General features: G+C 44.0%; 1 protein-coding gene across 1 annotated transcript in view; it reads right to left on the reverse strand.

The window, feature by feature from the left end:
• LHFPL5 (LHFPL tetraspan subfamily member 5) overlaps positions 1 to 15,477 on the reverse strand; it is a 65,727-nt gene that overhangs the window by 11,947 nt on the left and 38,303 nt on the right. The window contains exon 2 of the mRNA XM_069238762.1: positions 11,966 to 12,202. Within this exon, the coding sequence (XP_069094863.1) occupies positions 11,966 to 12,202 (237 nt within the window). The remainder of the gene's footprint in view (positions 1 to 11,965; positions 12,203 to 15,477) is intronic.

Raw genomic sequence — 15,477 nt, forward strand, 5'->3', positions numbered from 1 at the left:
TTGTGGTGGACGCCCATGCAGCCTATAGAACAGAACTTTTTTATTCTTGGGTCGTATTTCCAGCAGCTGATGGGGGTACAAATACTTTTCACGAATATACTGTTGCGAATGTCCCTGGACAATACAGGGCTTATGCATACTTAGAAATACCTTTATCTTATCAAGAACACCATAATTGGCTTGATGGCGCCCTCCCACATTCAGTAACACCAGTAAGGTTAGGTCCGTTGAGTAATGATGGTCCGACCTGGCCTTTATTGGCTACATATACACCATATCCTGGAGTGGCAAATGTGGCAGTGGCTGAAGTGCGTCGTTTATATATGGAATTAACTGCAACGTACAGACGATTAGTTCAGTTTGTAATGCAGACATTAAATACTAATGCAGCGCGTGCTGCTCCAGCACAGCCACATGCGGTGGTACCGGGAATCAATCCGGCCACTGTACACTCTGTTATGGGCAAAGTACCGGCTAAACGTGAGGAGACTCCATTTTGGCTGGCGCAAAAAATTAATACGCTGGAAGCAGTATTTCCCCATACGGGACCTCAGGATAAGCATAGAATTTTGACGATGTGTTTGCCGTATGGGATGGTTCCTACGGTGGATCTTTGTAATACTTGGGGCACGGTGTTTGCCGCACTATATACTACAGCACACGGTACACCGACTTTGGCTAATTTGCCGGAGGTGCTTAAACAAATTCAGGATGAATATGGGGCTGCCCCTGCCTTAGATTTAGGCATGCAATTGATGGGTAATTTTGATGCGGTTTCTTCTAATATTTTAAGTAATCTCAAGGGGGAGGCTGTAGCACTAGAAGTGCGAATGCGTCTTCGGGACGTTCCGCAGATTAATCAGGAGCGGGAACTTCGGAGAATAATAGCTGAAACATATTCTAGTATTGGTCGTGATAGCCTAGGGGCTCGACCGCAGAAACCACAATTGCAGGGTAAAAATAATAAGGATAATTCTAAGCAACAGCAACCTGAGGGTGCAAAAAAGCGCTGGGACAAGAAACAGCAAACACCTAAGAAAGATGGTGGGCAGTCTCCGCAACCGGAGACCCCACAAAATAAGTATAATCTCAGGAATAGGGACACTTTGAAGACGCCTGATAGATATCAATATACTGATACACGCCAATCTCGTTCCTTTCAGGACTCCTCGGAAAAAAGAAGTGAGAGAGGTGGGCGGTCAGAGCGGAGGACGGAGTACGTGAAATCGAGACAGGATTCACAACGCTCAGCGGAGGTTTCTATTAAACAAGAAGAGAAACCACTGCAACAAAAACAGCAATTTAAAAAGAAGAAAGTGGCAGCAGTCTCAGTTAGACATGCCGCTCAAGAAGAGAGTTCTCTTGACGAACATGAAATGGGCGTTAGCGCTGTTAGACAGCGCGGCAGAGGTCACAATAGTTCACCGGAGTCTTCTAGAGCATCTGGAGGCGAAAGCAACTGATGACTTCATACAAGTCGAGACGGCGGATATGCGAGTCTATGATCCTGATCAAGTATATCTTGTGACTCTACGATTAGAAGGGGACATTGACCGCATTGTACACGCCATCTTTTGGGACCATGTGGTAAAATCATATGATATCCTGTTGGCCGAACAAGATTGGCCACCTGACTTTGTTCGCGACTGTCCGGTTGGGGAGGAGGTTATTGCGCCTTCCTTTTCACCACTTGTTCCGAGAGAACTAGCGGGGTCCTATAGTAAATCATGGGCTCTAGCACAAGCCCCCGCCCTATATAGAAATAATGTGGGGTGGGATAAACAATCACCTTATCATGTCATTCCAATTAAAGGCGAACCTCAGCCACAGCCGCAATATCCTATTAAATTTGAAGCAAGGGCATCGGTTAGGAACATTCTTACACAATTGGAGTACCAAGGTGTGATTGAGCCTTGTGTCTCGCCGATGAATAATCCCTTATTTCCGGTTGTTAAACCGGACCATTCCTATAGGATAGTGGTGGATTACAGACATTTGAATAGTCATACACGCACATATGCCATACAGAATTCACATAGCGCTGCGCTTATGAATAATATAGTGCGTAAAAAATACAAAACAACCTTGGATATCTCGAATGGATTTTTCTGCCAGAATATAGCACCCGAAAGTCGGGACTATACCAGTTTCAGTGCGTTTGGCTCTCAGAAAAAGTTTTGTCGTTTACCTCAGGGGTATAAGAATAGCCCAGGACTGTTTTCGGCTCGTGTGACTGAACTTCTACACGAGTTGGACCCTGAGGCGTTATCATATGTTGATGACATTTATTTGACGGACGATGAGATTCTACAACATCTCAGATGCGTATTGCGCATTGTTGTGGGTTTTGCTGATATTGGCTATAAGTTTAATTTTAAGAAATCAAAGATTGCCTTCCTCAGTGTTATTTTCCTGGGATATGAGTTATCGAGTGAGGGCAAGAGCCTGGCGCCACATTTTTTGGAGAAATGTGCTTTATTGCAGCCTCCTAATACGGTTCGGAAGCTCCAGTCGTTGTTGGGGTTTCTGAATTTTGGCAGAACTTACATTCCTGAATATGCTACACGTATAAAACCTTTATATGAACTGATTCGCCCAAATTTTTCAAGTAGATTTTGGACGATTGAGCATACACATACTGCGAGAGTTGCAGAATGATCTCTTAGCGGTTAAACATTTACACACACGGGACAATAAAACTCATTTGGTCATCAGGGTGATTCCTGGGGCTGTTGGATTTACGTATGTCACCTTTAATGAAGGGGAGACAGTCCCGATAGCATACAAGTCCCACTTGTATTCTGCTGCAGAACAACGTTTTGCACAGACTGAGAAAATTCTCACTGCAGTACAGATGGCTGTGATCAAAGAAAGACCGCTAGCCCAGGGCCAACGCATTATTGTCGTTTCCCCGATTCCGGCCTTAGAGGCTGTTACAAAAGCGAGTGTTCCTAATTCGAAAGCTTTACACCCGCGATGGATACAATGGGCTACGTCTTTGACGGCCACTGATGTGGATTACATATTTGACCCTAAGCTGCAGACTCAAGAATTTCTTCAATATGAAATAGAGTACCCAGTTCCTGCTGGCACATTGCCTATTGACCAATATGAAGTGGTCATGTATACCGATGGCTCTGCGCAACCGGCGGTTGGGACTAAACAGCAGTATTCTGCTGCATGTGCGGTGGTGAGCGGGACTATGGAGGGGGAAGTCTTCTGCCCGACATACTTATACTAAAACCTTGGGAGATTGCACGGCGCAGCTGGCTGAGCTCAAAGCTCTTTTGTTGGCGTTGGAGCATGCGGAGCCGGCGATATTGACCTTGCTGGTCTGTGACTCCTACTACTGTGTGCAATCCTACAATGAATATCTGCACTATTGGAAAATGAATGGGTTCAGAGATTCTAAAGGCAACACCATTAAACATAAATTGTTGTGGGGTAAGGTTGCGGGTCTGAAAGAAACGCTTCCTAAAGTCCATGTTGTACATACACTTGGACACCAGCGCGTTGGAATACACGTTGCTGGGAATACTTTGGCTGATGAGGCTGCAAAGTCGGCAGTGGCTATCGCCACTATAGCCGCGGTGACTCGTTCGAGTTCCAAACCAGACATAGAGATCTCGGCTGCCATAAAAGCTACGGCTGATGGCACGCCATTTCCTAAAGGATTCCCTTCTAAATATAGTTACTGCTTGAGTGGTGCACTGAATGCTGTTGTTAATATTCCTGGCATTGGTGTACGTGAGTTACCGAATAAGATTGAGAGACCTCGATTAATTTCTGCGGCACATGAAGGGGTGGCATCTGCGCATGCTGGTGTGGCTGCCACGATTTCACTTTTACAGGCCCGTTATTGGTGGCCTGGTCTCTATAAGGAGACAAAGCAGTATGTCCTTTGTTGTGACGTCTGTCAACAAATTAAAGCATCGTCGGCTAGACGCCCACAGCAGACGCCTCTTCTGATTTCAAACAGACCATTACAGTGTGTGTACTTGGACCATTGTGGTCCGCTGACACCAGATAGTGCATACAAATACATATTGGTTGCTGTAGATTCGTGCTCCAGATTTGTGTGGGTCTGGCCACAGCGCTCGGCTGACGCTCAGACTGTTATTAAAGATTTGCGTATCTTTGTCGATACATTTGCAGTTGCGGCTTTTCATTCGGACCAGGGCCCTGCTTTTGCCTCTAAGGCATTCAGGGACACCATGGCTTAGTTGGGGGTCCAGCTCCAATTCTCGTCTCCATTTCATCCCGAGGGAAATTCAGTCGTGGAGCGTTTAAATCGTGATTTAAAGCAATCCTTAACGGCCAGGGTTATAGGTACGGGTCGTAGTTGGCTAGCCCACCTGTATGGAGTACAGAGAGCACTTAATAACTTGCCTAGAAGGTCACTGGGGGGTCGTACTTCATATGAGTGCCTGTTCGGAACATGAATGTATGTTCCTGATCTAGATGGTCCTGGTGTGGAGGCGGCAGATACGCCCTTTGACATAAATGATCGTGTCACTGTTTTGCAGGAGTTGCAACAATTTCGTGAAGATAACTCTTCTGCAAGTGCTGTCTCCTCAGGAATTAAGGATGAGCCAGTAACACCTACTGGTTGAATACCCAGGATTGGGGATCTAGTGCGTGAAAAGGTCGCAGTAAGGAAAGAATTTGGTCCTTCTTATCGAGCACCTGTCCCGGTGTTGGGGGTGAGCGGCACGAGAACTGTGATTTTACCGCCGCTGCAAGGGGCCAAAGGCAATCGTTTTGTTTCCATTGATAATGTCAAGTTACAACATGTGGCCGATTATGCACAGCAGACCAAGAGGGACACCCAGTAGTTCCGGCATCCCTCTCATTACTGGGGAAGAAGTCCCGCTGCAGGTGATTTGCACCGACGTTGTTTCCTCTCCGAGCTTGGGGAGGGTGGAAGATGATCTTGCGATTGTTCCACAGTCAACGATTAATATCGATTCTTTTGATCAAGTTGCTGTACGTTCTACTGATGTTTCTGACCATGTGCTTTATAGCGTACCTAGGAGAGAGCCTCCATCTGCTTCTTTGTTCACTGTTGCGCCTTTTGCAAGAACTGCCTCTGGCTGCTTCAACGACGCGGATGCGGCTGTATCCAGCTCTTCGTCTTCGGTCCGAGGTCCACGTAAGCTACTCGGGTGGCTTAAACATACATATTTTGTTCTCCCTTGGAACTATTTGTGGCTTTTTATGGCTGTTATGACTCTTTTTCTATGGTTGGGATTTGTGGTTACTTTTTTTCTAGTAATACATGGTCATTTTCTTCCTGATCGATCAGACATTGAGCGCGTGGAGACTGTGTTGAGACCACATTTTTCGTCTCATATGGTTCGAAGAGACTTATCCAATGTGAACATTTCTGCAATACCAATTCCGGATGGGATTGTGTGGGATAAAGTAATGTTTGATATATATGGTCCCACTGAATTGATTCAAATACCGTATGTCCTCAAGTTATCAATGAATGATATTGTTATTCCAGGCATTGTTTCTGATGATTGGGATGTGAAGACGATAGATTCTATGCTAAAAGATTTGCAATATTATACTGTCTATGACGATGAAGATGCTTACCAATTTCGAGATAATCATGGTGATATGTTTTGCTACAACTATTATGGACACCACTTTATTCACAAAGCGAGTAGCCCTAAGTCCATATTTAATTATGTGCAATGGGAACATTGCTCGACTCCTCCACAAGGGAGTTCGAAAACGTATCATGATAAATTTGCATATTTTTCTGGGCATGATCACCGAAATGCTAAGTCTTACTATTTTAAAGTGACACCGTATTCTAATAAGAAAATTCTGTTGACCGATACTAAATTACTATATTCTAATTCGTTTGTATCTAAACTTTCGGTCGAAGGATATGAATACTGGTTGAAGACTGTTGACTTGAAAAGTGTTTGGGGTACGAAAAATTGGCAGATGCAAGGCAGAGATACATTATTTCGAGCATGCATTATCCATGTGCAAATGATTTTCCTCAATGACACAGTACAACAGACTAGTTGTTTGGGCTTGGCGTCGATTAGAGAATTGACTTTGCCTAGTATACCTGTCCCTTCTAACTTAAATAACTGGCAGCACTATGTGAATGCTACTTTTAGTGAATTTACGCATTGGGTCCAGAATGGTACGCTTAACGCTTCATCGTTACATCCGGGCGGGTGGTTATTGTGGCCTGTAGACACTAATCAGTGTCATCAACGTTTTGTTACCTCTTCAGGGGGGTTCAGGACTAGTAGGGCAGACCCTCGTTACATTTCACCAGAACATGCTGATATAATAACTACATACAGTGTGGGGAAACTTTGTCAACAATGGTTGAAGTATTCCACCCTGGGTGCAGTTAAGTCACACCTCAAGTTACTGTATAATGGTACTGATTTGCAAGATTTCTTATCAGGTCCCACGGTGCCCCGGAGAAAAAGGTTCTTATACGAAGTGTATAATGAGTTTTGGAAACTTTCCCAGCAGGAGGCTGCAGCCCGGTTAAGACAGATTGATCAAGAAAATCTGCTGCAGACTTTGTCTGTTGTTGATAATGGCATGCATACCCTTTCTGACCGTGTTTACACGATTGACAGCATTGTCTCTTCTGCTATTGACATTATAAAATCAGACATGTCTTCTTTATATCATGGGCAGAGTCAGACACGATCTATCATGCAGCTGGGTTGGACTCTTCAGACCTTGAAGGCGGGTCGCGTTCCATGGCAGCACATGCGTGCTAGAGAGATCTTTATCTCCTTTAATTTAACTCGTCAACAACAATTGATGGCTAAGAAGGAAGCGACGTATGTTATGTTAAATATTGAAAAATTTGAGAAACTGCCTTTCACGGTGGCTGAGATTCCGTCAGCTGAGTGGTTGATTCATGGGGTTATTAATTTGCCTATCTCCACTCTGCAATTTACTTCTTGTTTGAAGCACATTCCGGTGGGTAGATATGAACAATTGGGTGACAGTTACATACACGAGGTGTGGGAGCTTCCTTTTCAGTACAGATGTGTTAATGGTTTGCAGGAAGTTTTTCTTAGCGGTAGCGACTGCGAAGCTTCTGTTAGCCATTCCATGGTTTGTAAACAGCTGTCCTTGCACGGAGCGTGTAACGCTTCGATTGCTAACTTAGCTTGTTATCTGAAGGGAGTTCCAGTCCCGGTAATTAAAAACACATTCCAGGTGCTTTCTAACAGCAGTTACATTGTTCTTAACAGCGAACGCTGCTGTGGCATGCGTGCCGGAATAGTTTACGTCGTTGTCGTCAACAAGGCCGTTACGTGCTGCGGGAATGTGTTGTTTCCCCCTACTGAATTTAGGGAGGTGGCGGACATCTGGCCTCATATTGCTACTTCCAAGGTTGATTTCGACAAGTTGAGTCGGCTGAAAGCTTTATTGTTTCAAAAGCATGTGGCCCTTACATCTGCTAGCGAGACCTACGCACTTCAAGTGGCAAGGTCATCGGCGGAGATACAGTCCCTTTTGAATACTAACTTTCCGAGTCACTTCGGTGAACTTGTGGGACGTATATTTAATGCATCCAGCACTGCTGGTATTGCTCATTTTTTCAAAGCCGTTGGTGTTGGTTTTGTTCACACCTTCTCTTCCATATTCGGTTTGATACCTTCGGCTATACACTCTATTTTCGGAAGCATTTTTGGGGGTTTCCCAATTACTTTGGCTTTATTGGCTGGGGTTTTGCTATTGTTACTATTTTTTCGCAATGGCTGTCCCGCCGCAACGAGATCCTGTATTGCTGCTCCCGTCAGCGCAGCTGTGTCGTGAACGCCTGATGCAGCGTTTTGGAGCAACACTCCTGGCTCATTTGGAGTGTGACTGGTCTTTGTCATTCAGACCGGTTTTGGATTGTGTGCAACCCGTGTTTCGATGCCTTTGGTGCTCGTTTGAACATGCACTGGCTTTCTGTCTCTCACTGCAGCACTCTCCAGTGGTTGATCCTGATATGTTGATGTTCCCGATTAGGGCTCATTCCCAGACTTGTGCACTACGGTTGCGTTTGCTTCGTGAAGCGGATTATGAGATTCCCTTCCTGGAGGAAGATGGTTTTGTCTCTTTCCTTGGCACTACACGGGGTGCCGCCCTGAATGGTTTTGGGGCTTTGGAACACACCTGCTCCATGGTACTTTGTGGCGTGGATCTTCCGATATTGACATATCTCGAAGTGGAAGAGCTTCTACGTTCTATTGCTTCTGTCTGACAATTGGATTTTTTTTTTTTTAGACTAAATTGACACTATATTGCAATTCGCTCTATCGTCACATGTTTCCTAAATTTATGACTTTGTTGTCTTCTCATCTTGTCGAAATGTTGTGTTTAAATTTAGGTTATGTTTTTTATGTTATTAGAACCACTTGCTACCGACAAGGGGAGGGTGTAGTGTGGTCAGTTTTACGTATATTTTGCGCATTAGCGTCAGGCTTTAGGCCTCTGTGCACTTTGCCCTAAATATATTTTATTCATTTGCTAACAGCTTAGAGCCGCTGTGCCCTTTACTCTGAATGCTTTTTATTAGGCTTCGTACTGTTATTTTTCAGAATAGCCAGTTCTACGGTGTTGTTTTTTATTCATATGACACTGTTTTGCCTACTTCAGCACTGGAGTTCATAACATATTCACTCTGTGCTTCAGTCAAGGATACAGTCTGGTACATTGCCGATAGACGTGGTAGGAGTTTAGACTTGCCATTCCTGCGTAGGGACATTTTGTGATCACGAAGACATGTTAGTTATAAAATCACTTCCTTGTCCCAATACATGCAAGACGGAGATTCCGACCAGGGAACCACAACTAGACGCTGACTGCCTCGTTGCAGATGCTGAACCAGATCACAGGCCTTTGCTCAGGTATGAGTGTGTCCGTCTCCCTAGTGATACAGAAAGGCAAGCTAGAAGCTTAACATGCTGTGCTCTAAATAGAACAAGCAGAGGGAGAGTAGAAACGGTTAGGAATTATGATAGCGTTATTCTTATGTTTTACTCTCCTGGTTACTATATCAATCCTACTATGTTGTATTGTTCTGGTTATTGCGGCTCACGCCTTAATATCTAAAATACAGTCGTTTTATTAAAACATTCTATAAAACTTATACTGTCTTTGTCATTTGTATATGAGACCATATTGTGAATGAGAGAGTTGGTTTGGATCTGAGTGACCACGACTTCCCTGAGAAGTTCCAAAGATGTCATGCGCTCGGTTGCCCAATCATCTCTTCCCCGTGGGAGAAATGAGGCACTGCTAGTTAGCCGGAGCAAAAACTGGATTTATGGTGACAGAGTTCCTTACACGTGGGTCAGACTCAGTCCCCCACACCGTTATCGATCCTGCTGCCTAGAAATCCAGTAGTCTCATTTAGGATAATGAGAGCCTACGCGACAGTATTATTATTACTAGCGGCTAATTATGTTTTTGTGTCTAATAAACAATATTTGAACTACTGCTACTTTGAGAAGGGGCATTATTAACATACGTGTATGGTTTGAATGTTTGGGGGTGGGCAGGAAAAGAAAAAGGCTTCCTAATGGAGTTATGTGTAGAGAAGGCAATTTGACGATTAAACTGGATTGATCTAGAACTGATTAAAGGGCAATGAACATGTAAGTAAAATTGGAAAGGTCCAAAGCTATTGACATTGGCTCTTGTGCTGTATTTTAAGATTTTTTTAATTTGAGGCGTTGGGAAAGAGACAGTGTTCACGCATATGGAGTGACACCCACTGCTGGAAATAGTTGTTGGTGGTGATGTGGCTAAAAAGGCTGGGATTGCTTGTGGCACTCATGCTTTTTGGCTATGGGCAGCAAGTGAAACCTGCAAGGTGGGTTTTCCAGAGATGCAAGAAAGAGTCCCTGGTGAGTTGGGAGGGTGGAGTCATGACGTATTTATTTTTAAAATAGACTTTTATTGGTTTTCTATCTTATTACAGTACAGTATATATGGCACTGTTCAATTGCCTCTACATATAAAGCAGAGATGTAGACACATGTTTGAAATTCAGACCTGCAAGTGGAACTGCATATTCATATATTATTTAACAGTACTGAAGAACAACAAAGACCTACCCAACCCCACCTCCCTACCCCGCTTCCGTCAATAAGCATATAAATTAACCCATCTGTGTTGCCAGTATCGATGTGCCTCCCAGGAGTACCTCTACTAGCACCAAAAGGGGGGGCGAAGTATGTGATATGTGTACAAACACTCCCACCTATTGTTGGCTTTATGTGAGGGAAAGTAAGGCCAAACAGGGAGCCCTTGGCTCGTGGTTAGGTTAAGCCTCAGCCTATCTGTGCACTCTCCACCTTCAGCCTCGTTAAGGGACGCTGCTCTCCCCGGTGCTACTACTCCTGTGCCCCATTCTGGGCTCTAAATGCCTCTACTAGTGTGTCCCACTTGTGAGATATTGGTTTCCTTCTTAACCCCTTGTATTCTTCTCTCTGAAGAGCTGAGCTTTCGGCCTGGCTCCTGTGTAGAACTTCCTTCCTCCATGAATGGATGGTTGGCACATGGAGGGTTTCCAGTGCCTCGTTAATTGTCGTTTCGTCAACAGCAGAGCCAAATTCACGAACTATGAAGTTACTTTAGAGTTGTGTGTGTTAGGTTGCCACCCCAAGAGGAAATAAGAAGGTGCCAGATCTACTATCACCTCCTTGATCTCCATCAGAGTGGGTCTGAAAGTGTCCCAGTACTGTGAGAGGGACGGACATGCCCAGAGCATATGGAGAAGGTCGGCATCAATGGAATGACACCGGTGGCACTCTGCCGTTGTCGTGTTATACATTCTATTTAGCCTATGTGGAGTGAGATATGCATGATGGAATAGGTAAAATTGGACCCACTTAAATGTAGTATTGCAGGATACTTTTGTAGCATATTGTAACATGTAAGTCCACTCCTTGGCCATAAAGTCCCGACCTAAATCAGTTGCCCACTAAGTTTGTACCGTATCTAAAGATATGTGGAGGTGTGCTTGAATACCTCGGTATATCCATCTAATGAGATGTCTCTCGTGACCCATTGTGTGTAGTGACTGAAGGGCTTCGTGTGTTACTGGTTCAGCTCCCTGTGGTGCCCAATAAGTGTGTACATATGTTAATATTTTAGCATGAGTTAAAAAAGAGTGTTGGGTAGACCGTGTACTCGTATAAAGTCCGAGTGCGGCATTAACATGCCATCTTCAAACAGGTCCCCTAGGGTAAGTGGTCCCTGTTGTTCCCACATTCTGTGCATAGCCGCCATGATCCTTCCTGAGGGGGTAGGGAGACCGCGCAGAGGTATGTTGGGTGCATAGGGGGTTGATGAGGCTGTGTATTGTGTAGCTCGTCTCCAATAATCTAACGCTGTTCGCAGTTGCAAGGTAGCCCCGGAGGGTAATTTTGGGGACCCCAGACAGAGCACTCTATGTATGAAACCTTTCTTCCATAACACTGCTGTACAATTTATCTATTCTGGGTAGGCTTGTCAAAACTGCAGTTACCCCCGGACATGAGTGGCATGGGAGCCCCGGACTTCAAAGCCTAATGTATAGCGGGTCAGCGTCAATGGCTGGCCAGGCTTAACCTGGAACATCAGCTAGGAGGGCAGGGGCCGGATAGAAAGGGGTCTGACTAAGTGGACTACATCTAGGTAAGGAGATTGAGAGGTGTTTGACTAAATTTGTGACCAGTAGGCCCAAAGGGGAAAGTGAGTGGAAGGGTCAGCAGCGACGCCATGTTTCTGTGTAATTGAAGTGATTGTTTCTAGGTTTACAGTAAGATGACAGGTTAAGTTCTTGTGAGCGACGACCTGTCACACGAAGGAGTTTTACATACCAAAGAGTGAGTCTGTCTTGACTGCTCTATCTCAGCCAAAGGGAAATTCACCTTGGTGAAGGAAAAACCTCCACCTAAGATATTCTTAAATTGTAAAAGGTTACCTTTGTTTTCAATTTTGAAATCCTCTGGAAGTAGGCTGTCCTGACGGTTTCCAAGGACAAAGGCGAGGAAGGACAAGATGAGGGCATCGAGGATGGCCACGATGGCAAGGATGTAGGCCCAACGCACGGTGCAGGCACCCAGTGTGTACTTGTCTGTCTTGTCCCCACACATCCTCTTTACCTCTGGGGAGTCCCAACCGTCAGGATAAATCATGCACCCAATCATTAGGCAAGCGGCTGGGGTTGAAGAAAGGGAGATAGAAAATAATCACTACCTTGAGCCTGGCCCTTGTACCAAAAGAAATAGACCAAGTAAAAGGACTGATAGGCTCTTTCACCTCCCAGGTCCTGTTCTATTAGTACCTCTGAGATGTCCTGCACTGCATGCATACACTGCTCCAGTTCTACAAGTCTCCACCCACCAAATTATTCCTGGATTCCTGTACTTCATTCCATTTTCAGTATTTTCAGATGTTGAAAGCCCTTAGTATACGAAAATAACTCAAGTGCTATCACAAAAGCAAAGGTCTTGCACCGTCTGTAGACCATTTAAACTCAGATTCATATTTCAGATGCCCACAGAATAGTCCAGATTTCAAGTTGCCTTTTTATTGAGTTCTAGGACTTTGTAGTGCTCCTGATTTTAAAATGGGAAAAGCTACATTCCAAGTATCAGAATGCTATTCAATAATAGTCCACGGCAAGCCTTTAGTGCACACTATCCTATATATAGCTTCTCCCTCACTACTGCAAAACTTGAAACGTCGATATAAGTTGTAATCTTAAAGCCAAACTGAGGGAACTTCTGCACAATTGATGTAACAACAAGGCCATCATAAATCCAAAGGAGTACAGACAAGGTCTGAACAAACCATATGATGCTCTGGACAATCCCAAATCTCCATACTTCCAAAACCCAATCAATTCACTACAGTCTTAGCAGGAAATATTGCATGCCCATTTAACTTCTCTCCACCAAAGTTACTTAAACTATATTTTTCCCTATCAGCCAATGACTTTACCATATGTGTTCTGTCGAAAATCATCACTATCAGGGACGCTCTATGCTTTACTGCTCTCTGCTCCTTCTCCAGTCTCCTCCACCCTCACTACATCTTAACCCCACTCGCACATACTATCATGTGCCAACAGACCATCTCCCATTTAAATTAGTCCAATCATAACAAGTTTTGAGAAAGCCAAGAGGGTAGGTCTTGTCATGCTGGAGAAATGATTATATTTTGCACGCACGTCACACACGTAACAAGAAGGTAAATATCCTAAATCCTAAACATGAGGACCATGTACCTGTAATTAAAAAAAAAGTTACATCAAAAAATAGTTGAATATAATTTTAAAAGAAATGTATGGGTGCTTCTTAGCAGGCAGGTCTACTTAAAACACATATGTAAATCATTTTATAGTTTTAATAAACATTACACGAAAATAAGATTCTTACTGGTGCAAAGAAAAGTAATATAACCTTTGAATGACTGTAACCTGAAGACATAGATTAAACATAGAAGCATGATTAAAAAAGTAAAACATGAACAAATGTAAAGAAAAAACACATTGGCAAAGTAAAGTGATGGCCCACCAGCCTTGGCATTGAACTGCACTTCTTCTTAGGTTTACGTACATATGTGATCATGTAAAATGCCATCATTCATAGTGCAAAAGAACCATTGACTGTGTCTGACGGCCCAATGCCCCATGCTGCAAAAGTTTGTAAACAGAAGAAAAATTTGAACGACAGATGAACTCACCAATGATAAAGAGGGGTTGACCCAAAGTTCCTACATGCATGTATATGTATGCATTTTTTATTTAGAACATGTTTAGATTATATCAGGCTGGTGATACACCTAAAGCTGTGTGTAGACTACACCTAAAACCTGCCAATCCATAATTTGCACCAACTGACCCTTTCTGCCCCAGACCATCAAACCCCTTGCTCAGATTTACAATGTTCTTGAGTGTCTGCCCTCTCTATTCATCTATTCTCTCATGGCTAGCACCTACCAAACTTATTTCAAGTCTACAGGCCTGTCTCTCCTAAAAATAAATATCCTGAAACTTGTCATTACTCCTGTTCTTCATCCAGCATACACTCTTTTTTCTAACAATGTATTTACTACCCGCAATCATATTTCTGTACCCTGTCCTCAAAGAAACTGCAGTGTCACACCTGTCAAATTTCATCACCAGGCCATCGGAAGCCTAGACCTATCGATTGCCTTTGATACTTTCATCAACCATAGACTACTGTCCTCTCTTGAATCACTAGGCATCTCAGGTACAGTTCAAACTTGTCTCACTTCTTACTTCACTGGATGCTCTTTCTCTGTTGCCAGGGTTTCCAAGACCTGGACATCCAGCCCACTTCCTGTAAGGGTTCCACAAGGCTCTGTGAAAATCTCTGTGTTTTTTCACCATGCACGAGCGCCCTCATGAACATTATCTGCTTGTTTGAGTTCTCATACCATCTTTATGCTGCTGGTTTTTCCTTTATAACTCAGCTCCGGTCACATGTCTTGTATTGTTTTACAACCACCTGTTATTGGATGTCTCCCCAGTCACTTATGCTGAACTCCTGAAACGGAGATTCTATACTTTCCCTTCTCATCTGCACCAACTTCTAGTCCACTTTCTCCCAGTACTCTGAAAATTTTCACCGGGACAGATATCCTGGGTCTTTTCCCAGCTCATATATGAAAATGAGTTGCTAAGTAACCGAACAGCAATCATGAGGAGGTACCAAATACTGAATACACACAAGATCCACCATCACATCCCTTCCAACACAACAAATGCATTCCTTAACTCACTAGTGCCTAGCAAGCTTGAATACTGCAGTAGTTTATTAATGGGCCTAGCCGAATACTCCTTTGAATCACTTCACAAGTGTAGGAAGTTACCCTCTTTGTTGGTATGGTTACCCCCCATTTTCTGTCTGTTGTAAGTGTGTTTGACTGTGTTCACTGGGATCCTGCTAACCAGGACCCCAGTGATTATGCTCTCTCCCTTCCAACTTGGTAACTTGTACCATTTGCACCCCACATTTGGCATACTGGTGCCCCCATGTAAGTCCTTAGTATATGGTACACAGGTACCCAGGGCATTGGGTTACCACTGGATCCTTTGGGCTGCAGCATATACTATGGCACCCATGGGGAACCCATGTAAAGTGTTCTGCAGGCCTGCCATTGCAGCCTGTGTGAAAGGGTGTATGCACCCTTTTCACAATCAATCAATCTCTCTCTCTCTCTCTCTCTCTCTCTGTCTCTGTCTCTCTCTCTGTCTCTGTCTCTGTCTCTGTCTCTGTCTCTGTCTCTGTCTCCAGACCTGAAAGGGAGAGACAAGCTGTTTGTGTAAGTCAAGGTTGGTAGAGGGAGAAGCCCAGGCCGTAAAACTTCAGAGTATGGAAGTAGCATAGGGAGGATACACAGATAGAATTCCAGGGGTGAGATCAAAAGACACTGTGCTCATTAGAGGATGCATACATATATTAT

The sequence above is a fragment of the Pleurodeles waltl genome, chromosome 6 (assembly GCF_031143425.1).
Source record: "Pleurodeles waltl isolate 20211129_DDA chromosome 6, aPleWal1.hap1.20221129, whole genome shotgun sequence".
Lineage (NCBI taxonomy): Eukaryota > Metazoa > Chordata > Amphibia > Caudata > Salamandridae > Pleurodeles > Pleurodeles waltl.